General features: G+C 41.0%; 1 protein-coding gene across 29 annotated transcripts in view; it reads left to right on the top strand.

The window, feature by feature from the left end:
* ptprfa (protein tyrosine phosphatase receptor type Fa) overlaps positions 1–27,002 on the top strand; it is a 400,117-nt gene that overhangs the window by 306,221 nt on the left and 66,894 nt on the right. For all 29 annotated transcript variants that reach the window (XM_031311904.2, XM_031311903.2, XM_031311912.2 and 26 more), the window contains 3 exons: positions 2,667–2,923; positions 5,628–5,709; positions 16,902–17,114. In XM_031311904.2, the coding sequence (XP_031167764.2) occupies positions 2,667–2,923; positions 5,628–5,709; positions 16,902–17,114 (552 nt within the window). The remainder of the gene's footprint in view (positions 1–2,666; positions 2,924–5,627; positions 5,710–16,901; positions 17,115–27,002) is intronic.

Raw genomic sequence — 27,002 nt, forward strand, 5'->3', positions numbered from 1 at the left:
TCGACCCAAAAAAACTGACCTTTTATGAAGACAAAAGTGGAGACAAGTGTGAGGAATCAGCAAGGAGAATATGAAGACTAGGGGATCCTGAAACTAAGCTAACGTTATGTCCGACGTTACATGTGTTAGCTTAACTTACAGAGATATAGTTAGCCTAAAACTAGTCTCGCTTTGCCAGACCTTCCTCCACAGCGCTGCGGAGGAGGGTCTGGCTAGTCAACACAGCATTCCGGGATAGGAGAAGAACGTGCTCTGGTTTAATGGCATTTCTTTGAACCAATCAAAATTGTCACGGGTGGCGCTAAGCTCCGCACGGAGCCACGGTGTCTCTGCAAAGTAGTCTCAGCAAGGAACTTGTTTTGGTGGAACGTGTACGTTCAAAAGTTGTTTTAGTCCTGCAACTGAAAACTCAGATTGGACAGATAGTCTAGCTGCAGAGATCTGAGGAGCAGTTAACCATAGTCCTCATAAATTCACCGGAGTTTAAAATTCCAACACAGAGAAAGCGGAAGGAAACGGACGGAATTTCCTACGGCACCGGAGCAATCCCAGAAGTGGAACGTCGAGGATATAGACTAGCTTAAAACTGACATTTAGCTATTTGACTTGGTAACAAAATGCTTGCTGCAAACGTAATGTCGGACATAACATTTCAGGGTGGCAGTAGCTCAGTCCGTAGGGAGTTGGGTCGCTGGTTCAAGACCCCATACGGACCGAAGTAAGGAGGTGGACTAGTAGCTGAAGAGATGCCAGTTCACCTCTTGGGCACTGTCAAGGTGCCCTTGAGCAAGGCAACCCCCCCCCCCCCCCCAACCGCTCAGGGCGCCTGTCCAGTCGTAGCACACTCACTCTGACATCTCTCCATTAGTGCATGTATAGGACCTGAGCATGTGTGTGTATTTCAGGCCTGTGTGTAATGTGTAATAACAACAGAGTGTAAATTGTAATTTCCCCATTGGGGATCAATAAAGAGTATGAATTATAAATTATAAAATGTTAGCTTAGTGTCAGGATCCCCCTTTGTCTTCATAAAAGCTCAGTTTTTCGGGTTGGCAGCTTATAAAAACTTAAGTTCTGGGTTCTTTACCTTGTTGGTAGTGAATATCACCACACAGCAGCTTTTAGACATTTTTTAAATGTGCTCTGTCTCTATGGTAGGTATAAAATGAATGTTATTGCAGGAGGAGGTATCATAATCACAATATAAAATAATAACAATAATAGAAAATGTTTTTACATGTATATGAGATAGCTGAAATATTCTCTTTTGTACTTCTTAGCAGAACAGCGGTTCCATAAATCATCAAGAAAATCAATTTGCACCATATGAAGTTCTGCCTGTAACTGAATTTTATGACTGGCTATTTAAGTCTGTGTGGTTACTGTGTAGCTCTGATGATAAGCTCAGAATAAGTGCAGAAACAATGGTTTATGACCATGGATCAGCAACTAAATAATAGTAAGCAAGTAAATCATACTTTTTTCTACAGCACCTTGTAACACTAAACAATTACATATTGAGTTCTTCACACGATCAAACTTGGAGAACACAGGAGGCAGCGAGGTTACAAAGTTTCACAGCACAGATACAATAATCCAATGAGACATAACATGAGACAGCCAATCATCAGCATTATAAGATGTTGGTACAGTAGAAGCATGCTGCATGTTTACTGGCTCACTGACGCACTACTGATTTACTCCTTAGGTATTGAAATTGGGTATTGAATGACGAGGCATTTTTCGATACTCAATATTTTAGAGCAGGGGTCTTCAATGTTTTTTAAGCCAAGGACCCCTTATCTGAGAGAGAGAGACGGAGTAGGGGCCCCCTACTACTACTAAATTGCATTAAGCCTAAAGCAGGGGTCTTCAACGTTTTTTAAGCCCTTTAACAGAAAGAGGGGCCCCCTACTACAAAATTGTTTAAAATTAACCTGGGCAGCCTAAAGCCTTTAAACATACCTTTTTTTGCATACAATACTAAGCTATTAAAATAATAATTGTTGGCTACCTTACCCATAGGGCAGTAAGCCTATTATCAATTAAAAAAAAATCACAAATAGGCAGATTTACATTTGCTAATAATATGTTGGATTCATGTTAGGCCAATTTGGTGGCCCCCCTGCTGTAAGTCTCTGTAACCCCTGAGGAAGATCTCTGGCCTAAAGCCTTTATACACATCTTTTTAGTGCATAGAAAACTAAGCTATATGATTTATACATGATATATATGATTATACATGATTTTATGAATCATGTTTTAATGATGTTAATTTTAATGTCATGTTAAGACATTTACATTTTTGAAAAAACTTTCAAAAGTTGCAAAGAATCTCCCTTTATTCATTTTGCCAGAGGATGGTCTAGCACCGAAACGTTGCCTACTATTTAATTTATTGTTTGCAAGTAAGACAGAGTGCGTAAGTGTCTTTGCAACTTCTGACCTACTTATCTCCCTCCGATGCACCTGTCTCACATTATAGATGCGCAAAGTATTGTTCTGTACTGAATTTTGTTTTTTTAATTAACAATAATTTGGAGGCCCCCCTGGAACTCTGAGGACCCACTAGGGGCCCCAGATCCCCTGTTGAAGATCTCTGCTTTAGAGGGAGTTTGGTGCATGCCTTAAACATATTGAATTCGGTAACGTCATCTTTGTTTCAGATCCTGTACAACCAGCAGAGTGTGGAAGTCCAAGGCAACCTGAAGAGGAAGCTGATCACACAGCTGCAGCCGGATACGGATTATTCCTTTGTGCTAATGAGCCGGGGAAACAGTGCCGGCGGCCTCCAGCAGCAGGTTTCCATCCGAACAGCTCCGGATCTGCTGAAAATGAAACCGGCTCCATACCAACACGATGTGGAGGACGGGGGTAGAGTGACCATCACTCTGTTCAGGGCGCCTGCTGAAGCCCACGTCAGGTGTGTGCTGTTTGTTTGTCTCAGGGGGGAACTATGGCTGAATGATTTTGGGGGAAAAAGTTCAAAAAAAAGTTCAATATTCACTGTGTAACAGATAAAACATGTCATGGAGCATTATAACAGGAGACACCATCAAAACGGCTCTATATTCCTATGCAACGATGAGAACATCGATATGAATTTCCAGCAATAAGTGCTTTTCTTTTAATAAGCATGGGACATTGAACAGTCAAACACAGAACATTTATCACAAAAGCTAAAAGTTATAATATTACAAAAACAATTTCCTGTAAACTGAAATGTCTGCTATGTCTCAGTTCAACAGCAGCATCTACATATTACACCTTCTACTATCATGTTAAATAAAGTTATACAAAATAAAAATGAAAAATCCACTGAAAATAGAACATTTTTCAATCTGTGATATGTAACATTATTCCAGCATTTATCCTATGAAAAAAAGAGTAAATATAATAATAAAAAGGGGAATTAAAAATGTTAAACCAAATGTTACACCAAACATTCAACTATTTATTCACATTCGATTAATCAAACCCAATTCTTTAAAATCTCGATTTTGATTTGAAAACGATTAATAGTGGGAACCATACTGAAAAGATAAGCGATTATTCATTATTTCAGAGATGGCTCTGAAATGTCTTCTCTCCTCTGCACATATCAGTTTGATATTGTAATCACACATTTTTCTTTTGTTTACAGTAAATAAATAATAAACGATTACAAATCTTGAAGTCAAGTTCATAAAGTAACTTTCTTTGCATTCATTTGATTCCCAATTAAGGTACACTGGTAAGAATGGCTTTCCATTGTTAATATGTACTTAAAAACAGTTCTGAAATGCAAAATAATAGAATTTTATTCACGTGATAAAACATGCGATTAATCGTGATTAACTATAGAAATTTGGCGATTAATCGCGATTAAATCTTTTTATTGTTTGACAGCCCTTATTTTATTATATGCATTTTATATGGTCCTTTCAAGTACTAAAGGTTCTTGGTAGCCTAAAAGCAAGTTAGTACGGCACCAAACGTTTATTGTTATTATTGATTAATCTGCAGATTTTCTCGATTGTTTGGTCTGCATAAAACATCAGAAAGCAGTGAAAAATGCCCAGCACAGTTTCCCAAGTCCCAAGTGTTTGGCATGGTTGGTTTACTGCTTTGGTAAAAGAAGTACTCAGAGCTTTATGAGTAATAGGACTGTAGAAATGCATTCTAAAGGTAACTTAAGTCACAGTACACAAGTATAACTATTGATGGTGTTAAAAATACATTGTTATGGTTAAACTAGCCAACAGTATAACAAGTAGTTAAAATGTCTTACACCTTAACTAGGCACGACATTAAAATGCACCTTACATGATTTGCATCAAAAATAATACCCAATATTAAAGCTACCCTCGCCCCTCCCAGCCAGTTGGGGGTACTGATGGGATTCCATATTAAGTGGCTAAATTACGTGGTATCAGATTGGTGCATAAACTCCAGTACTTGCAGATACTGATATCAGCATTTTAGGCAGTATCAGAGGCTTTTTCCAATACTGGTATCGGTATCGGAACATCTCTAGTTATTGGGTATGAGTACTTCTTTCACCACTGCACCTCATACCGATGAGAGAAGTGACCTCAGAGAGCGTGCCATGCTATTCTATCCAGCATACATTCAGTGTATGAGCAGTTGGAAGACTCACCACACAGCAGTGGAGTGGACACACACAAAGATGCACGCAGACAATGTTTTTTTTTATGTTAAATTAAAAGTTGAAGCCATAAACCTGGCTTATTTACATCTTTCCCTGTTCTAGCCAGTTCATAAGCAGCCAATTATCCGCTGCAGCAGAGATTTCTTTTAGGGTCAAACTAGTTGCAAAAGCCACCCAAACATTCCCACAACACAACAACACCATGTTTATAACTTATAAACCAATGGCCATGCTAACAATAACCCCAGTGCCACTCCTGAGCTCTCTCCTGGTACTAGAAAGCAATTTATTTATGATTGGAGCTTTAAACCCACAATTGATCAGCAAAGAGAATCCCAATGCAAAGGCTGAAACTCAGTAGACGGTTACTTTTTTGTATTATTACACAGCCGATCAGGAAGACAGGCACTGAAAATAGCTTGGACTTAATTGTAATTCAAGTGTTTATTTCTCTGAAGGATTTGGCCACAAGTACGCTGTAAAAAGAGAAGTGAGGCTGATGGAGAGAAGAAAAACTAATATAATCTCTATATGAATGTCCGACCCAGACTTTTTCATTAGTCCCAGAGCAAACTCTGTATTTATATCGGTGTTTAGGAGAAGAGGAGACATGAATGTTAAAAGTGCAGAACAAATATTGAGAAAGGTCCTACAAAACGTTAGCAAATGGGCGTCGGGTAGCTCACCTGGTAGAGGTGCCCATATGCAGAGGCTCAGTCCTCGACGCAGAGACTTAGGGTTTGAGCCCGACCTGCGGCCATTTGCTGCATGTCTTCTCCCTCTCTCTCCCACCTTTCCTGTCTACAGCCGTCCTGTCTATTAAAGGCTTAAAGGCTAAAATGGCAAAAAAAAAATAATAAAATGAGACAGTATGTAATTCACATTGATGCTGTGTTTTCTTGTATGTATGTATGTACGTACATATACGTATGACATATGGGTGTGTAATGCAGTTGTGTTACTGTGCTTGATACAGGTGGTACTACATAGTGGTTGTCCCTGTCACCCCAGTTTCTCTCAAAAGATGGGAGAACCCTGAAGACATGGACATACATGAGGTGAGTGGACGTGTACTTGTATTTGCCATGTACTGTAAAGGGGACAAATGGCGCTTTTCCATTACATGGTACCTGCTCGACTCGCCTCGACTCTACCTACCTTTTTTGGTTTTCCATTACGAAAAAAAGTACCTGGTACCTGCTAACAGGTACTTTTTTTAGTACCTCCTCAGTCGAGGTTCCAAGCGAGCTGAGGCAAGCCGAAAAGGTGACGCGAAAGCGACAGAGGGGGGTGTCCTGAACAAACCCGCTATTTTTAAACAGTTTAGCCAGCTGTGTTTTTTTTTGCTGCCTCCAGCTTCTTCTGAAATAAAATGTGTCTTCTGGCTGTGGCAACAACACCTTCGACGTTCTGTGTGTGTGTCGCAGTTTACTACAGCGCCGCTTGTTTTACAGTTCTGCGGAGGCTCCAGTCCAGGCAGAGCTTTCACCGTAGCCTACGTACACACACACATGGCCGCCTCGACACACACACCAGCGCACAAGTATAAACATCAGGCCACATATTACATAGGCTACGGCGAAAGCTCTGCGTGGAGCCACCACAGAACTGTAAAACAAGCTCAAGTGGCCTGATGTTTATACTTGCGTGGCAAGACGACCAGCCACGCTGAGGCGGTACTAAAGTCTGCAATGGAAAACGGACGCACAGTGAGTCGAGTCAAGGCGAGTAGAGTCGAGGCGAGTCGAGCAGGTACCATGTAATGGAATAACGCCAAAAGTCTGTTTACACTGAGTCCCTAAAATCTGCTCCCATAAAAGGCAAACCCTTTCATTTTCAGGTTGAGCCTTTCAGGTTAAGGTTTTTGGTTAAGGTCAGGCTTGGGGTTTGAGTTAGGCATGTAGTGGTTACGGTCAAAGGTTATGTTTAAATTGTTTAAACACACTGGGACCTCATGCAACAACCACTTGTACAATCACATATTCAGAGTGGTTTCTTTTCTCTTTCTTGCAGTGTGAAGTTCTTCATTTTACATTTGACATTAATTTAAATGAGACCTGTCCACATATGGAAAACAGGTTGCCTCACATAGGGCTTTGTGGGAATCTTTTTGCATGAGGCCTATTATGTGTACCGTTGAGACATAATTAAAGTGTTGAAAGCATTTTCTTTCTTAAAAGACATTTGCAAAGCAACCTTTTTGGATACAATTTTAATTTTATTTTCATCCATGTTTAGTAGCAGCTTTTTGTCATGGTATAGGTCTTAAATTTTTCATTTCATTTCATTTATTTTTATTTCGAACAAAACTAAAAATACATATACACATACAGCATGTACCTATATATACATATACATACATACATACATATGCATATATATACAAATACACATACATATATATATATATATATATATACAAATACACATACATATATATATATACAAATACACATACATATATATATATATATATATATATATATATAAAATAAAAAGTGTGTAGCAACACACCAAAGGAAAAAGAACAATATCCATACAGTGTTTACAAGTAATATTAAACATACTATTACCATTTCTGATTTAAAAAATGTGTCCGAAAAGGAGCAGGATGAAGCCGAAGCTTGTAAAGTTTCCTACCCCTCATTCACTTTAACTCATTTCTTTATATATATCATATATTCATTCATAATGGTATTAAAAGGGTCTTAAAAGTCTTAAATTTGACTTGGTGAAACCTGCAGAAAGCCTGCACATGCATTGTTATATACCTGTGCATCGTTGTGTTCATGTGTTACGAAGAAAACAGGGACCAGCTCATGAATACAATAGCAGACATTTTGACTTGTCATAGTAGGAGAAGCCCAGGTGTTACTAATAACATTAACGATGGCTCTGCCCCAAAAAAGCCACAGCTGTGTGACAGTGAGCCAGCATGCACAATTCCAAGGCCCTGAAACTGAGGCAGTTAAATGGAATTCAACCATCAGTAGTTTTATTATTTACACCTGTGTTTTTCCTACTGGGACATGTCACATGTCCTCTGTGAAAAAGGCCCATGCACCATAGCGCCAATTTAATGCAAGGTCCTTCTAAGGGACAAAATCAAGTGTGTGTGTGTGTGTGTGTGTGTGTGTGTGTGTGTGTGTGTGTGTGTGTGTGTGTGTGTTCTTGTTTAACTATATTTGTGGGGTCCAAAAACCAGGAATACAGTATACTTGTGGGGTCCGGACAGCTTTGTGGGGCCAAAATGCTGGACCCCACAACTTTAAAGGGCTGTTTGAGGGTTAAGACTTGGTTTTAGGGTTACAGTTAGAATTAGGTTATGGTTAGGGTGAGGGTAAGGGTTAAGGTTAGGCATTTAGTTGTGATGGTTAAGGATAGGGTTAGGGGCCAAAGAATGCATTATGTCAATGACGGGTCCCCACAAAGATAGTGAAACGCCTTATGTGTGTGTGTGTGTGTGTGTGTGTGTGTGTGTGTGTGTGTGTGTGTGTGTGTGTGTGTGTGTGTGTGTCTCTAATCTTCAGAATCAGTTTAATCTTCAGTGGCTGCACTTGGAGCAGATCGATATCTAGCATAAATAGGGATCAAGTATTGTAATTTTGGGGCACCTTGGCACTTTTTGAAATATCACTGCAATGGTCTGATCCAGAAATGCTATGGTCATGAGGCAGCCTCTCACCCCCCTTTGTGTCGGTTGTTTTAGCGTTCTTTGGCTGTTTGTTGCACTGTATATACCATAATGGGCTTATAGCTTTTAGCCTTTGCTAGTCAACATTCTTCCATTTGTTGGATAATCAAAGTAATGTTTCTATTTAAAGAGAGTATTAGAACATGTACAAGGATTACATTTTTAGGATACACCTCTGCTCTGCGTAAGGCCTTCATTTTACGCTCTTCTTTTTTAAAACGGCACAACTTTATGTAGATTATATCTTACATATATCAGTATCTAATTAATTTTTGATAGTTTAAGTATGTTTATTTCCAGTGAGTAGTAGAATTGTTGTTGGTGAAGGAGTTGGGTGGGGCAGCACAGACAGGTATAGTACAAAACAGCGTGTTTAATGTTATTAGGATCCCCAAAACACAGATTAAAACACTTAAAAAGAGGAAAGCCTTAGGCTAATGTGATTTAAGGGTTAGGAGAAGAGATACACAGTGTTGAGTTTTATAATAGCATGTAACTTTCTGTATGGATCATAGTATGGTTTTAAGGTTAAGTTGTTAATAACATTTTGTCTCCGGTTAATCAGGTATTTTATCTGCTGAACCATAAAATGTTTTTGACAAACCAACCGGATTTAATTGACAAAGCACATCATAGGCTACACTTCATCTGTATCTGTATCATCTTGTAGTCTAGTTTGTTTAATTTGTAAACAGTTATTTCTTTCTAAATGATCTTGTTATGTAGTCATTTTTTTCAATAATTAGTTAATAAACCTTTGTTTGGCTAGTCTATTACTGAACCCAGCCATCACACACATCCTGCCCTACCCACCACCACAAGTATTTCTCAACCCACAGGTTAAGAATTTACTTGTGGTTTGGATTGTTGTTTGGGAAATGCACCGGCAAAGGGTTGAAGTTTCTTCAGACAGGTCTTGTGAATATAAAGATATAAATAAAATTACGTATTATTAGAAATAGCGAATGAGGATTTACATATCTGCCAGGTTTGGTTGCTGCAGCCTTGATTGTTTTTTTATATCTATAAATAAGACGAAGTAGCAGACTGAGAGTCCTCAAACACAACAAGGCCACCGAGCACCGTCGACACTTCCCACAAAGATTGGATCTGCTCCATTCTCTTATTAATTCAAATGTGTTTGCTACTCACTTCGATACGTTTTGCATTTTGGTTTCACAAAGGGAGTGTGTCGGTGCAGCAGGCTGCAGCGGGTTGAAGTTTGATGGCTGAATATAGCATTTACGTTATTACGTTTACATTAATACACAGGTCTAAGGGGAGATTGGTGTGATTTCTCTACCTCACTCAGGTCACAGCTCATTGATCTGAGTTATTAAAGTCAGCACAGACATGTGGAATAGATTATTATGTAAATGTTGAATATGTGCAGCGTTAGTCTTGGCGTCTAGGCTCTGACCTGGTCTCTCGCCAGTTGCAAACACAAGACCTGACACAGCAGGGACATATTACAGATTTCATTCTTCAGCTATGGGGGAGTGGAAGATTAGCGATACTTGGCTTAAAAAAAAACTGAATTTAGGGCTTGGTAAAAGCCAGTTGCTAACAATGTATTTGAAGCCTACTGCTTTATGCAAGAAAGCAATTCAACTGGGAACGTTGGGTGTACAGACACTGGAGTCTCATGCAAATTGTGAAAGTGAGAAACATCTATCTGAAAGGTCTCCAGTAAACAACAGCCATCAGCCAGTTCTGCCAAGTTTTTGGCAGCTCCAGCTTTTTTTTCTTTTTTTTTGTTGTGGTATAGGTCTTAAATTTCATTCATAATGTTCTTTATTATTGGCGTCTAGGCTCTGACCTGGTCTCTCCCTAGTGGTAAACACCAAGCCCGAACAAAACAGGGAGTGGGAAGGATAATAACCCCCCCCCCACCCACACACACACACACACACACACAGGGGAATACATCAGAGCCAGGTGGATGTCGGGGCTTTTAAAATGCCATATAAACAGCAGCAGTAGCAGCAAGTGACATCATACCTTTCAGGTGAACAGTCGGGCAGCAGGCATGCAGCACGAGAGTGTACAGAGCAGGGGTGACCCCCGAATAGTCGAATATTCGATGCTTCGATCGAAAGAGCCTGATTCGACTGCCAGTCTCACAGTCGAATCTTCACAGCGCCGTAAAGTCCAGTTCAGAACAGAGATTCTGGACGAGACAAGTTGAAACTTGCAGCTTCTTGCAACGGGTCGGTCTGCAGCGTTCTGAAACCTGCCAGTTTACGCCAATGCGACGAGATGAGATGGTGTATCATGTCCATAGCACATAGCTCTTTGTACTTCCGTCCTAACTTTTGACTCATGCTTTTTGTAGCTGGATATATCATTTGTTGCGACTAAATATGAATGTGGAAAGTTTTATTTCTCTGATTCACTGCTTTGTTTTAACGACGCTCGCTCTCTTCAGTCCCTCTCTAGGTCGCTCAACCATATACCGTTGCTGGCGGGCGCTCGTTGAGCCTCCGGGCCGGTTCAGATCACTGCAACGTTTCCCTGCAACGTGGGGAGACACCCCTAGTACAGAGCACGGAGTGCAGAAGTTCACCACTATAATTAAAAGGGTGCATTGGATATATGGCAGTGAAATGAGTAACTAGATCACAGGCTTTATTTCATTTGTTGCATCTGATTTTGATTTAGTTTAGTCTTAGCCGTTTCATTAAAGTTGGTTTTAGTCAACGAAAACTAAAGATATTTCAGTCTAGTTTTGGTCTGTGTAATTAGTCTTATTTTGGTCGTGTGTTTAGTAATTATATCAACTCAGCATTCTGAGGCTACAGAGTGACTTCAAAGGGAAAGACGGGGAGCACACTGATTGGTTTGCTTCCTTCAATAGCGCAAAAAGTGTTACGGCGGGGAAGAGGATGACTCAGGTGTGGAAACAGAGCATGGCAAGTAACAAGGAACAGGATTTATTTAAAGAACATGTAACCAAAACAAAGGCTGGGTGTGTGGGGTGAGCAGGCGGCAGCAAGGTAAAGATGGTTTCCTGGTATTCAAATGAAGAGTAGAAGATCCAGGTGTGAATGAACAGATCCAGACTGTATCGGGGATCTCTAGAGAAGAAAGAACAAAAATAAGGTTAGACTAAAGCCAAGCAATGAGTAGCTTGTAGGTTCAATACCTAAACTGGTAAGCAATAATGTGGCATTGAGTCTCTGGAAGGCTGGTGTCTTTATGCCACAGCTAATGAGAGATTGCTTGCAGCTGAGTCCAATCACTTGGATCTCCACAATGCCCAAGACACGCCCACAACACAGACAACAGAAAAAAAGGAAGAGACAACAACGAAACATAGAGCCACACCACAGCACTGGTTGTGACAAAAGACCAATGTTTCAACCCTGGTCAAAATGGAAAAAGACAAAAGGAAAGCACATATACAGGTTGACAACTCTCGTGTGGATAATAGGTTGAGCATGATTTCAAATCTATTGGATAGTGGATCCAAAGGTGGGAGTGACTGCAGTCAATGTCAAAGTGCCACAACTCATGCACCACTCACATCAGGAACAAAAGAACACAGTTATATCTTAAAGTTAAAAAGATGGAAGTACAAAAAGTGTAAGTACTGCATCCATCAAGTGCAACAAATTAGAGGAAACATGACAAGTTCAGTTCTCAATTTGGGCCACGTACATGCACCATGTCTACAGTATGACAAACTTGATTGGTTAGTAAGTAATAACACCTAAACCAGAACAGGGTACCCCCAAGGGTTTCCAAGTTAAATGTAAGACTTTAATACCTTTTCACTTGGAATGAAATTTCATGCCAACTTCATGGCCAAACTGGTAAAAGTATGAGGGATATAATGATAAATCAGTATGGCTTGTAAGAGAGATTAAAATACTCACATTCATATTAAATACACAATAGCTTTGGGAGGTGTGTGCAGGGTGCGATTTGTGAAGAAAGCAGAGGTTGGGAATTGTTTTTTGATCATGCACAACAAAACAAAACAAAACATGCAAGAATTAAATCCCCCTTCCAATACCATGGATATAGAGCCACTCAGCCAGCCATGCCAAAACACTTATTTATGAACTTCAATATCCAAAGGAAAATAATCTCAGAATGAAATAGCACAACTTGGTGTCAACATAAAACGAAATGAAACGCAGCGCTTTTAAGTCGGAGAGAGTTCACTTCACAGCAAAAAACTAAATACTTTCACCCAGGAAACGCTTGTTCGTCCCTCAGGAGTGTTTTAATTCAAAACACGACTTTTTTCCTAAACTTAACTATGCGTTTTGGTGCCTAAACTTAACTGTCATTGCCGCATGACACTCAATTTTCTGGCTAAACTCCACTACCACGGCCCCTGAAAGGACCGTCATCTGGCGGTGCCTGTAGCCTGCTCATAATCACCTATTGGCGGCAAAACAACTGCTGTTGGTAGCCGGCGTCCTGGAGCTCCACTTTACTTAGTTTAAAATACTATTTCACTATTTTAGGTATATAACATATGGTCTATTGGTGAGAGGCAGGGGATATATAGACAGGGATACCAGAAAGGGGAAAATCCCACGCATCCCCCCCAGAAAATAGCACCCTGGATGTGTGTATGTGTGTACATTTAAAACGCACAAGATGCAATTTTAAAATGAACAAGATGGGTATTAGTTGCCTTACATAGGGCCTTTTGGTCACAAAATTTTCAGTTTGACCTGAAATTAGGTCATCAGGTAATTAAAACAAAACAGGCATAGCATGCAGTAGATGAGGATCAGAAAATGCAGCAATCCATTCTCGCTGTGTGTCAGTGAGTGTCACAAGAATCTCCGGTCTTCTACAGTCTTCGCGGCTCTGCACCCTTGGCCGCAGTCTGTTTATCCAGTAATGCTTCGTAGCAATAGCCGCTCCGCAGGTTTTAAGCGCTGCCTGGAATAGGCTTAACCCACTCATGTTTTGGATTCTGCAGCTACTTACAGCAGGGTCAAAATGACACTTGCCCATTCTGAGGTGACAAGCTAACGTTAGCTTGTTAGTAGCACGGTGCGAGACATTCGCGCACACTTCACGTTCAAGAGCGTAAAGCAGAACACTGACATAAACAGTACCTGTACCTGTTGTATAACATCCACCACACCAAACAAAGTTAAGTGTAACGTTACATGCACACTTACTTGGGCCTTATATGAAGAATATTACATTCAAAGCTTCTTTAATACGTTTAAGACCTCGCGGTATCCTGCAGAATAATTTGTGAAATCTGTTTTGGTTTTGTTCCTCTATTTCAGAAGACTACATTTTAAAGGGTAATTTGGGGGTTTTTCAACCATGTTTTTGTGTGTAAGGAACAACAATCTGGTTCAGTATTAAGTGTAAACGCTGTAACCAGCAGCCACAGACCAGGCTGCAATGTAACCCTATGGGGCAAATGTGCATCTTCGAATTTGGTCTACACCATTTGTTTTTGCCACTGACAGGCTCAGATTATTTTAAGTGTCTGACAACATTATGGAAAGGATCCCTACAGAGACAGACCTTTTTTAAACCTCTTAAAGACCTTTCTGTTTAACCAGAAACAGCTTTGAGGTCGCTGGTGCTAAACCCACCAGACTCCATTTAAAAAAAACAATATGTTAGCATGCATAGGGCCAAAATATTTTCACATGTAAATCGGTAAACTATGTGTTTATTTAAACCAAAATTAGTTGAGTTGTGATGGTTGGAAAAGTCGAAAGACGACCAAAATGGCCTTTTATAGTTTTATTTTGTTTCTGTCGACTTTGAATAAAGTGTATTTCATGATGTTAAAATTACTGTTTATTTACATGGAGTCTGGTGGCTTTAGCAAACACAATTTTGGGATGTTTTTATGTTTAAAAAAAGGATCCTACTCTTTAACAGAAAGGTTGACCTCCTTAGAAATCCTTTCCATAATGTTGTCAGACACTTAGAATATTAATCTGAGCCTGTCCGTGGCAAAACAAGCACTTTTGTGAAAGGTAAATACAAGCTGCACATTGCCCTATTAACTTACATTGTAGCTTGTTTCACTGCTGCCGACTGCAGCGATCTCGCTTAATACTGGACCACTGTCAAAGATTGTTGTTCCCATCAGTCACTTGAAAAAAATGGTAGTTAAGTCTTTCCACTCTGGTTGATAAACTGAGTTGCTTTTCTTTACACAATGTCTGTGCTTGAGATGCCAAGACACTAACGGTTGCAGATGTGGGGTGGCCCATTAGCTCACCCAGTAAAGTGTGCGCCCCATGTAGGCTGAGTCCTTTGTAGCGGCCCAGGTTCGAATCCGACCTGCGTCCCATTGCTGCATGTCACACACACACACCCCCCCCCCCCTTCTCCTCCCTTTCCTGTCTAACCACTGTCACTGTCGAATGAAGGAAAAAGCCCCAAAAAATTATCTTTAAAAAAATAAATAATAAAAAACTGGTTACAGATGTGGTCTATGTGTGATTGAAGCTTCTCCAGTGAGTTTAGTGACAATTTACAGCGTCAGCGTCACCCTGGACATTGAAGGGTGGCAGCTAAGATGATACAAAGTGGAGATAGGAAGTAGGTGGTGGAGAAAGATGTCTCATACACACAGACAAACAAACTTGGAAAGAATAAAACTCAGCTCTCAGCTTCTGTAATGAAGCCATGACCCTCTGTACTCCCTCTGAAGGTCATCAAACTCTACGATTTCAGTCCTGTCTAATCATAAAGTCTGGTATCCTTCATCATTTCTCAGAACTAGCAGAGTACTTTACTAAAGTTATAATTGTATAAGCTCTGAAATTACAGTACTATTTCATTTAATTTCATTTCATTTATTTATTTATCTTGAACAATCAACCATGTTGCAAGACAAAACCAAAATATTAAAACCATAAAATAAAACACAAACAATCAGAATTTAACAAAAAAAATAAAAAATTATATATATATATATAAATAAAAGGATTAGTTCAAGAAGGAGCAGGCGGAAGCAAATAGCTTATTTGCTCGTGCCCCTATTTCACAAAATCATATTATTACAAAGTAAGTAGATATGCAAATACAGCATACAATTTTTCAGGTCTTACACTAACTTACAACAATATGCAACAATACCTTTACATTACAATTCCATTCCTATGTTTCGGTGTATTCTTTTCTGTATTGGTCTAATTGGTGCTATGGAAAAATTATTCTTGGAAGAGTTGTGGATTTTTATTGATGGCCAAATGAAGTCTCATGAAGCTTGGTGAACCATTTTATTTGTTTTCTGAGCCCACTAGATGTCGCTCATGGTGTAAAGAAAAAAAGTTCAAGGAATGGTGATTCAGTGTGCTTTCAACCCTTTGTTGAACAGAGAGCACCATCTGGTGGGCTCAGAGGATAAAGAAAATGGTTCATGGAGCTTCATTAGGCTTCATTTGGCCATCAGTGTGTATTTGTTATGACGAGATGGAAGATACCAAACCAGAGTTTTTGGATTGAACCACAATAAGTGCCTGCTTTATAGCTCAATCAATAAAGCGAGGTTCGAAATGAAAAAAAAAACACAATGAAAAAAAGTCCCTAGTGTGTAACGGCCATGATACTGTTCCACTTGTGCAGTCGTTCCATTATATAGCCTAAAAAACACTCAAGTTTACACTTGAGTTTAATATGCAATTCAATTTCATGCAATATGTGGTGGGTGGGGGGGGTCCCTGCTCTATGTCTTTTTCAGCTAAAGGGGTCCATGGCTTAAAAAACGTAGAACCCCTTCTGTAGTGTGGCGTAGAGCCCTGCGCAGGACTGTTTTCTTCATCCCGCTCCCGCCGAATTTCTGACCATTACTGCCAGCACCTGCAATGTGTATGTCCACTCCCGCCCGCACCCGCAAAACTCTGAGAATTTACTCCCGCACAATAATAGAGATGCATTGATTTTGTGTCTTCTCCCGTCCTGCATGAGAACACACGTAATTTTATAGGCTAATAGGGAGAAGATGCAGGGAAAGAAGGCAGGTGCTTGCTGCTGTTAGACGGGGAGGAAGGAGCAGAGGATGAGGGAACAGGTGGACGGTGGACGGAGCCTCGGGTCTCCCCCGTCCTGGGAGGCTCAGACACGCTGCTGGTGTCTGCTCATAGATACTGTATATATATACTGTCAGTATACATATATATGGTGTCTGCTGGCGTGGGGGGGTTCCAGGCTACATCCCGCCCGTTCCCTGCCCGTAGCAAAGTTCAAAGCGCCCGCTCCCACGAGATTTGCGTTGGGTCCCGGTAGGACCCAATCCCAATGCAGCCCTCTAGTGTGTAGTATTAAGATCTCCCTTTCTGTGGAACTATGTCGTCCAAACCAGGAAAAATAATTGAAACTGGATCAGAATTAAAAGTCACAGAATTCGGATGGGATTGGCAAGAATTAAAGTCACTTGGGAAGAGAGATAAATACGTCAATTAAAATGGGAGGAACAATTCACTGTCCTCTGACCTCCACCTGGGGTGCGGCATGAGAAAGAAACATCTCCTACAGAGGTCAGTTTTGTTATGTTGTTGTGTTACGATAAGTTTTCCAAAGTGGCCTGTTGTGTCGTCCTTCTGGCAGCTCCTGGAGCCTGGTGCCGACAGCAGTCTGCAGAGAGAGAAGAGACAGAGCCAGGACGTCCTGCAGCCCTACATCGCTGCCAGGTTGGACGCTCTGCCCGAGATCTTCACGCTGGGTGATGAGAAGAAATACAACGGCTACTACAACAAACCCCTCCCAGGCCAGAAGCAGTACCGCTGCTTTGTTCTGGCAGACCTGATGGACCACGAGTCTGTGAGTCACCTTTATGTATTTATAAGGACATCAGAATGTACGGCACCTTAAATACATTTTAAAGCTTTGTGGTTAAACTGTCTGTGCAAGTTGCACTTAGTGCAGTATTGTGATGTATATGACTATTAGCCAACACTCAGTGATGAAGTGTTAAAACGTTTCATTGCCTGTGGTAGGAATGACTTCTTGTAGCGGTCAGTGTGACACCGAAGCTGTCGAAGCCTCTTAGAGAAAGTGCTCCGCTGTTGGACTAGTGTGTGGGTGGGGGGGGGGGGGTGAGGCTGGCTGGTCGGGTTTATCCATGATATATAACAGTTTGTTCAGTGACCTCCTCTCCACAACAGCTTCTAATGTCTCCTATACTTTCATTGCATGTTTTTAACACAACAGCAAGCCCTCCCCGCTAATGGTGTATGGACATGTACAGTACTTACAGAACCTTGTGCAGAGGATGGTGCATTTCTGGCCAATCACAAGACTCTTTGGTCAGTTGCTATCCAAACACAAGGCAATCATCAGAGCTAGTAATAAACAGAGTAGGTGAATGTACAGTAGCACAAATGGAGAAGAAGTAGAGGTTGGTAATACAATCCAATGTTCAGTTTCAATTTGTTCAATTTGTTAATATTTCAGCCAGTTCTGGTAAATTATCTGTTGATGAAGCCTCATCAAGCTTCATGAAGCATTTTCTGGATTTTCTGAGCCCACTAGATGGTGCTCTCTGTTCAACAAAGGGTTGAAAGCACACTGAATTGCCATTCCTTTAGTCTTTTTCTTTAAAGCAAGAACGCCATCTAGTTTGCTCAGAAAATAAAGTGGCTTCAGTCAGCTTTATTTGGCCATCACTGATAAAAGACTAACTAGTTTATAGTTTTATGACTATACACTGTATAATGATTCATTCCATTGTCTATCCTATATGGGCAAACCTGCAAAGAGGCATGCTACACTACACTGCTGCAGCAAACAAATATGAGAACTTCAATGAAAAGGAGCCCTTTAGAATGAACAGCATGTCTAAAATGTCAGCATAATAATCATATTCATTGCTTCCAGGACAACCGGATGTACAATACAAATTATATAGAAACTAATAAGCTCATTCAACTAAGATGATGAATATATTTATACTAAACAACCAGTGTATAGTGTATGGGGATCATTAACATGGTGAATTATTTCCCTTTTCTTATAAGTTTATATTGATCTACTTAAAATGTGTTGTGCTTACTTACACTGTTTCACTGGGGCAGGTGAACCCTTTTTTTCCTTATTATTATTATTATGTGAGTCTACGTGTACTTATTGTACTTTTAGCAGAGGGGGAAGTCCACACCAAAATGTATTACCTGACTACGGATGCAAGTTCAAAGCAACTAAGTCATATGATGTCAATGCTCACACTTGACAGCTCAATCGACCGGTCACAACATAGTGCTCACACTCACGGAACACCAATCAGTTTGGTCCATTCAAAAACTAAAATAAAGTTTGTGAAATAATCCAAAGAAGAGAAAGTCTACATTAATTTGTGCAATGCTGCTTGTCAATTCTGCTGGTCTGTCTGTCTGCAGTTTTATTTCTCATAAGAATCTCAACACAGGCTACATTTTGGTTTTTAAGTGGGGTTTTGAGCCAAAAGCGACCCTGTGCAAGTGTTTTTAACTCCAGTAGAAGAACTAATTTGCATTTTAACTAACATCCTAAAACCATATTGCATAACTCATGAAAATTGCGACTGTTGGCATAAACAGGAAGTAGCATGTATACTCTGCCCCTTGCTGGTAGTTGCCATTGTTACATCAGTAGCTTAGTCTCAGAGAACGAGCCGTCATGACCGTTAAGACCCAATCAGGCGGAGAAACGTTGGAGTCAGTGTCGGTATCTCCAAAGGTCTCCGTTTGCGGCTGTTGAGACTGCAACACAACCCCGCAGATTCCAAACCAAAACAGGTCAGAAGTTTTTCTGAATGTCTCCGGTTTAGGGGCTCGGAAACTCCAGAGCAGGGGAAATGAGAGGGGGAAACGTAGCAAGATATTCGTTTTTAAACTAAAACGTAGCAATGTAAATGTAGCCAGAATACTGTCAGCCACAACATTAAAATACTACTCAAAATAATATTAAAATAAACTTACTACAGCTTTACAACAGATCTTTAACAGCAGCCATGTGGGTAATCAGAGCTGCTGAAACTGCAGACAGCTGACCAAATGTCTGACCTGTCAGGAATCCATCTGATCAACCAACAGATAGATCATTGATCATTCGAGGGAATTAATCTGCTATCATGACCACCCTCAAACTGAATGTCAAACAACAGCCGGTCTAGCGGAAATTCTGATTCTGAAGTTAGCCAGGAATGACCAATTCAGGTTTAAATTCTTGCTTAATTCGTACAGCATCTGCCCATCTTTTACAACAACCTGTTCATCCACATGTTGATAAGATACAGACACTAGACACAATAACAGGGATACTTGTTTGATATAATGCAATAGTTTTGCAATGACTGCAACCTCTGTGAAACGTGCACTTAATGATGAATAATGTGGTTCAGCTCCGTGATGAGGCCACAGTCTGTGTTGTTGTTGTACTGGATTGCATTATATATGAAGTTGATATTTTCTCCATACTATGTTTTGGCATCCTTGATTAATTAAACCTTGTCAGAACTAAGCTCTGGTAATAATACAAATTAATTCCCAGAGCGGGTCTGACCAATCTTAGCACCAATTGTTTTATGTCAAATACTCCCTCTGCATTCTTATACCAGTTAAATACACTGGCCCCGGCTAGCTTTTACCACGTGAGAAAGAAGCAAAGTTTAGTATTAGACTTGATTAAGCTGTAAGTCACAGTCTGCCTTGTATGCAGCAGTGCAGTGTCAGGAAAAGTTCACCAAGACCAAGGCTGTGCTTGACACCTCTCGCCCTTTAATAAATCATAAAACTACTGCTGCTGAGGCAACGTGGATGGGTTTTTAATATACAGATCTATTGCTGTTTTGTCTGCATTCTTGGCCTTAATAACCGTCAGATGAATAGTTCTCATAAAACTTCATTTCTACATTGTGGGTCACATTCTAGTACTTAAACTGAAGTGTGTGTCCCATGCATTTTCTCAAGGCCTTGCATTGTTGAATAAACAGAGCTGAGTCTGTTTTTCCTCCCTGGATTGTTCTGTTGGAACAAAGGAGCAGCCCCTCAAGCAACGGTGCACACATTGACAGGCACGACGCTCTGATGCGAATCACGTCCTTGACTCATGCATGCATCTGCAGGTATATATCTCTCAGGCAGTGATGCCATGATCCCCGCTGTCATCTTGCTTCCAGTGGACAGCATTGTCAGTCTAATTTCTATTACATCTGTTTCTCATATCAGTCATTTACCCTTGTGTCATCTTCATTGAAAGGTGTTAAGATCTGAGCGAGACTGGTCCAGAATAGCACTTGTGAAGTCTGACTTACTACCTTTAAACAGCCATATGCTCTAGGTACCCCTTTGGCTTAATTTTTCAATGTGCTTGGTCCAGACCCCTTCACTTTTTCCATCTGGCCCAAGACTCTAATTGTTGTGCATACTCTTAATGGAGTAAAATATTTCTTGTAATTGTAAAGGTTCTTCAAGGCTGTCTTTAAAGTTTTTTTTTAATATACAGTTGGCCTATATCTCATAATACCATCATTTCTATAAAGAAAAACTAAATGAAATTGTAATTTTTAAAGTTTGGATTATCATGTAAGATGTAAACATGATAAGACCAGAACACAATTAGCTAAATTTACTGAGCCTTCCCTCTCTGCTCAACAGCCTTGTCCTGCATTAGAAAAGGACGCAGTTAAAACAACCAAAGAGCTAATAGAATAATGGCCAAGCATCTGGGAGAAGAAAAGCCTGAATTAGTAGTCTTGCATTGCCAGGCTTTCCTCCACAGCGCTGCAAAGGAGGGTCTGGCTTGTCCACACAGCATTCTGGGATGGTAGAAAAATGTGCTCTGGTTTATTGGCATTTCTTTAAACCAATGACAATCGTCTTGGGCGCCGCTAAGCCCCAGACAGAGCCACGGTGCCTCTGCAAAATAGCCACGGGAAGGAACTTGTTTTGGTGGAACGTGTATGTTCAAAAGTTGTTTTAGTCGTGCAACAGAAAACTCAGATTGGACAGATAGTCTAGCTAGCTGTCTGCATTTACCCTGCATAGATCTGAGGAGCAGTTAACCATAGTCCTCATAAATCCACCGGAGTTTAAAATTACAACACAAAGAAAGAGGAAGGTGACGGACATCCGGCCGAAAATTAGGGACATCCGGCGGATCTTCCAGCACCACAGTAATCCCCTTAATGAATCGTCGTGGATATAGACTAGTCAAATACAAATCTTGTGGCTGCTACGACTTGTGTACAGCTTATTACTGGCAGCATTACTTTAACAGTACCAGCACTATCAATGGACATGGAATGGAATTTCTGGTAATTTTTGTTGAAGGTCAACAGGGTCCAACAGCTAATTTTCCTTCAGGTTCATTCAAACACATACCAAGCACACCCCGGCTTTTATCAAGCGTGTGTAGCCTTGGACCATGATTGTTTCATCGTGTTAAGAACAGAGCAGCGAAAAGCCCAGGTTCAGTAAATGACACTCAGCTGAATGTGATTCGAGTCTGTACAAAAATAGAAACCTAATCACATTCATTGAAAACAGGAAGTAAGCTTATAGCTTTTATTGCCACTGCAAAGCTGCTGGCAGGCTGGAAGAAAGAAAGAAGGGGTGGGTGGTGGGGGGTGCTGGAGACGGAAGCAAAAAGGGCACTGCGGCTTTCTATGGCCCCCACTGCTAGTAAACAAGCTGGGACGTGTGAAATTGGATAAAAGAAAAAAAGGCCAATACAAACAGTGCGATCACTTAGAGCAGAGGAAGGAGGGAGGGATAGCGAGCGGTGAACAGCAGCTTCCTCTGAATGCAGGGCCCTGTGGGAGTGACAGCGAGGTGAGGAGAAGAGGGAGAGGTGGAGAGAGAATAGAGAGGGAGCTTAATGGGGGGATAAGTTTGCTAAGAATGGGGGGGGGGTCCTGAGGGAAATGCACAGACGCACTTTAGAAGGCGAGAAACGCTGCAATCATTGGAGAGAGAATGGCTCGGATGCTGGAATGAGCTCCTGATGTGGGAGGGATGCTGAACTTTGAGGAGAAAAGACAGAGAGGAAGTAAGAAGGATGGCAGTGCAGAGGACTGGGGATTGTGGGTAATACACTGAGCCTACTGGATAGCATCCAGTTTGTCGCAGATAGAGGAGCTGTGAGCGGAAGGCTCGGACTGAGGCGTAAATCTTTAATATTCTGGAAAATAACAGAGCTGTCAAAACACATTAGAATCACACAGTGTTTATGACTCAAATGCTCTTTTGGGTGGGGAGATAATGGACAATGAAAACAATAGAAAAATGTTCATCCTCCCACTGCTATTAAAGCCACGTTTCTTTTTGCACAACCCACCTCCTCTCTCCAGCTTGCAGATGTAGCAGCAGTACATTTTTCTCTGCTGAATGATTACTATCTATCAGCTAGTGCCACTGAGATTGATCACCTCCAAACTCCCCCCCTGAGATTTTATAAATATCCTTCAGAATATGCTTCTGTGCCGCCTAAAAGCCCGTGAAAATTATCATTGAAAAAAGTTTTCAGAGCTGTAGGCAATACTCTGCTAGAAGTGCCAAAAAGTAGTACAGAGAAAAGAAGGCTCAAAGAGCCAAGGAGACAGATGAGCTGAACATGGTATCAAGCTGCACACCTTTTATATGTTAAGGTTTCGAGGTTTATTCTCCAGACTATTTAAAACAAAGTTGGAAGATTGGAGTGATTTCAAACAGTTTTAGAAGGCAAACTATGTTGTCCTGTCCATAGTGGCGACAGATCATACAACTTGTGTTTTGTTCTTGAGGGACTTGAGGGACAAACAACGTATTTTGTCATTTAATTTGGATGAACATGACATAGTCCCTTTGAATACTGGGCTAAAAACCCTACAGTACACTGCCTCTGGACCAACAAGTCCTCCAAACCTATTCCTACCCTCTAAAGGCACACACCAACCTGACGGCCGCCCGTCTGCAGAAAAGGCAGTCGGACTGATCAGTCGGCTCCCCGAAGTCCAAAAAGATGCCAACTTGAGCGTTTGTTCTGCGTATGCGTGAGACGTAATACGTTTCCATAACAGCAGGCGGCGCTAATCTGTATTGTCGCCCAAAAATTGAAAACCGAAAATGACGAACGCGTCACGTGGGTCTTGCTTCTCCCGAATTTCAAAGCCAACCATAATGGCGGCTCGTTCGGAATACGATCTCGTATTTTACGAAAATAGTTCACCGAAACGTGTTTCTGAAAACATTTTAAGCGAGAAATAGGCCATGCAGTTGATGAATCTGTCTGTTTTTTTGAGCGACAAAGGTCAGTTTGAAAGATTTTCGTCAGATTTTGAGAGATTTTTTGTTTGTCGCGCTTATCCCGCTTGTCATTTCCGGGAAGTGTTTTAACATAAGTGCACTGATTCGCTAGTCAAGGGCTAGCACTCCACCAATCAGATTGGTCATTGAGTCCGACTGCCCACTGGCCGATTCAACAAGTCAAATCGGCCAAAATGGATGCCGACAGCTCCTCCGACTGACGACGGCACGGAACACACCGAACAGACTCGAGTCACCGACCTTCGCCAGACTGTCCGACGGCCGATAATCGGGTTGGTGTGTCAGCGCCATAATATGACCCACAGGAGGGTTTCATAAACTAGCGCCCCCTAGTGGTGGCAGGAAATACGTCCTCATATCTAAATCAGAGAAGGTAATGGTCACGGTTTTAAACACGTCGTTAACGTTGTGAAACGGTCCCAGTTTGGTTAGGTTTGGACACCAAAACTACTTATGTAGTTGAGTTAATAAAAATATGGTGATTTGGGTTCAAATCAGACGTTACTCCACTTCCGGTTACGCACGTGACGCTGAAAGGGACGTGACTCTGTTCGTTCCGTAAAGTTAATAAACCCCCCATTTCCTTTTAACCCTGGTCTCCTGGAAAGTCATGTGTTTGTTTGACCCATCCACCCCCCCCCCCAACCTACCTGTTTATGCAGAAATTTGGCACTCTTATACTTTGGCACTTCCTTCTTTGTTACCGTCATAATTACTACGGAAATCACATTGAGATCAAGATCTCATTTGCAAGTGAGATCTAAGTACAAACTGAAATATCAAACAAAAATACAATCAAATGAAAATAAGAAAATATTTAAATATCAAGTCAAGTAGACAGCAGCAGGCATAACTGGAAAAAATGTATAAAATGATTTCATACAAATAATGAAAAAGAATGAAAAAATAAAATAAAAAAACAACAGTAGAAAGTGAGAAGTGCATTCTAAAATGGCATTGATGCCATAGTCGCCGATTTATGTTTTCCTCCATGGGTGGTCACGGGCGCACGCCCTTTAGAAAAAAAAAAGTAGTCAAAAAATGCTTGCATTTCAGAACCTTAGGAAATGGACAGTGGCTGACACGAACACACACGCCTATTAACTCGATAATAAAGCCGTAAAGTAGGCTTTCTTTCAACTCAGGACAGCGCCACTTCTCACAAATACAGATATGATTGGAGATGAATGCGGGTGATGCAATTTACATTCCCGCTGCTAGTTTCACTCTATTCCACTGAATATTATGGATATTCTGTGCTTTTGCAGGACTTTTTTGCTGCTGGGGCTTGAGGCACACAACTGCCACTGAACACTCAAAACAGTACTTTCATTTAGCTTATGTCCAAAATGAGATGAGGGCCCTCAAAGTGAACGGGTGAGCAATTGTCCTCACCCGAAAAACACCCACATACATTGTTTTATGTTTTACATAGCATAGCCATACGTCTTTATATTGGCACAATATCGGTATAGGCGGAAAATACTGAGCACCCACGTGTGTCAGACTGCCAGTAGGCTACAGTCATTTAAAATTAAACATTGCAGTTGGTGCTAAGTGGAGTGTCTGTCATAGTGTGATTGGTTATGTTGCTGTCAGTCCCCTGCTCCATATCCTATCTACCAATCACAGCATCTCTCGGATGAAAACTTTAGTGATTCTTAATTTACCACGAAGCTGATCGCGGTTACGTGTTACTGTAACTTATCCTTGCTCACATACAATACAATGCATCCTCGTAGCTAGTAGAGCACAAGATACAAGCAAAACAGGAACCCGCTCATTAAAATATTGCCCCATAGCACTACTAAAAAAAACCTCCACAGGACACCTCTCAAATATTTGCTTACTGACAAACACCCTCCTCTGCTTGATTAAAAGCCCTTTCATCAAGTCAACTCCACTCCCTCCACTACTTAATCAACAACATTATACCACTTGACTTTATGCGTAATTTCTCTCACCACTGCACCACTACCTACAAGAGAAAAATAAACAAATTAAGCGACGTTATCCCAGTGGCATGCAAAACCGAAAACGTAAGCTTTCTTGACAACTTTATAATCAAAAGAATGCACGTCTGCTAATGCACTACATAAACATACTGTATGTCTTACAAGTCATTGAGTCTAAAATTCATTTATGCCTGTGCCTGTGGTGTGGCATGATTTCCTTGTTGCCTTTGCAGTTTCCAGTGTGCCAGGTGTTTTCTAGAAAAAAAGGCACTGTCATCATAAAACGTATTCTCCGAATTCCAGAAGAACAATTTAAATCATGTTAAGATGAAGATAGTCTATATCGACAACGTTTCATTTCCAGGATTGCTCCGGTGCAGCCTGAAATTCTGCCGGATGTCCCTCTTTTCGACCAGATGTCGGTCACCTTCCTCTTTCTTTGTGTTGGCGTTCTAAACTCCGGTGGATTTATGAGGACTATGGTTAACTGCTCCTCAGATCTCTGCAGGGTAAATCCACTGAGATGAAGATTAATAAGGATGGATATTAGAAAAAGTAAGATATAAATTGGAACCAGAATCATCAATAACCAATCAAATCCCCTTACAATCCCCCCCCCCCCTCCATTTAAAAGCAGCATGTTTTGTATTGGTGACGGAGGAAACGGTACAGAGCAGATCTATCACAAAAGGTACTTACAACAACCAAGGAAATAAGACTTTTGGTTGCTATGTGGTTGTTGGAGAGCGGTGAAATGGTGCAGTGATATCAGAGACAGTTTGGCTGTGGGAGGATGAGCCTGGAGTAAGCCGGCTGCCAACTGGTGCACACTCACTCTTCTGATGTGGATGGCAATTATTCACACACTGCAACGCGTGTGCAGTATATAGTCGTTATGATAAATGATGGATAAGGAAAATATATCGGAAATATATTGTGTAGCACGTGTCATGTATCAGGCTGGATACCAGAGGAGAAAAGTGATGTCAGCTTCATGGAGAATGACTTGGGAGTGATAATATTAATTATGGCTGGTTGATGGTAAATGTGAGAGAAGCCGGGGTGATGAACTGAATAATCTGTATGGATTTTTTTTACACCCCCATATTCTCACTGGATCATGTTGTCTTCTCTGCTCTAATCTGCACACTCCTCTCTTATTTCCCATCTCATCTCAACACTTGTTTCTTATCCCACCAACCCAAAAACTGGAGCTTGCGAGATCAGGACGGTCTCACGAGGCTAGCTTTGAACATCCACATAACTCCATCTACATCTACTGTAGTATTTAAATGAAACAGGTTTATGTTAAAAACCGGCTTTAATATCTAGTCGGTAATTCTATTTCAGTAAGAAGCTTCCCTGCTTTCTGCTCTGAATGAAAACAAAAAGTGTTCTGAAAGACACGACTGCTTGCTTGGCTTGCGGATGTGCTCAGCTTGTCAGTCTTGACAGATTTTGTGCCTAAACTA

The sequence above is a fragment of the Sander lucioperca genome, chromosome 11 (assembly GCF_008315115.2).
Source record: "Sander lucioperca isolate FBNREF2018 chromosome 11, SLUC_FBN_1.2, whole genome shotgun sequence".
Lineage (NCBI taxonomy): Eukaryota > Metazoa > Chordata > Actinopteri > Perciformes > Percidae > Sander > Sander lucioperca.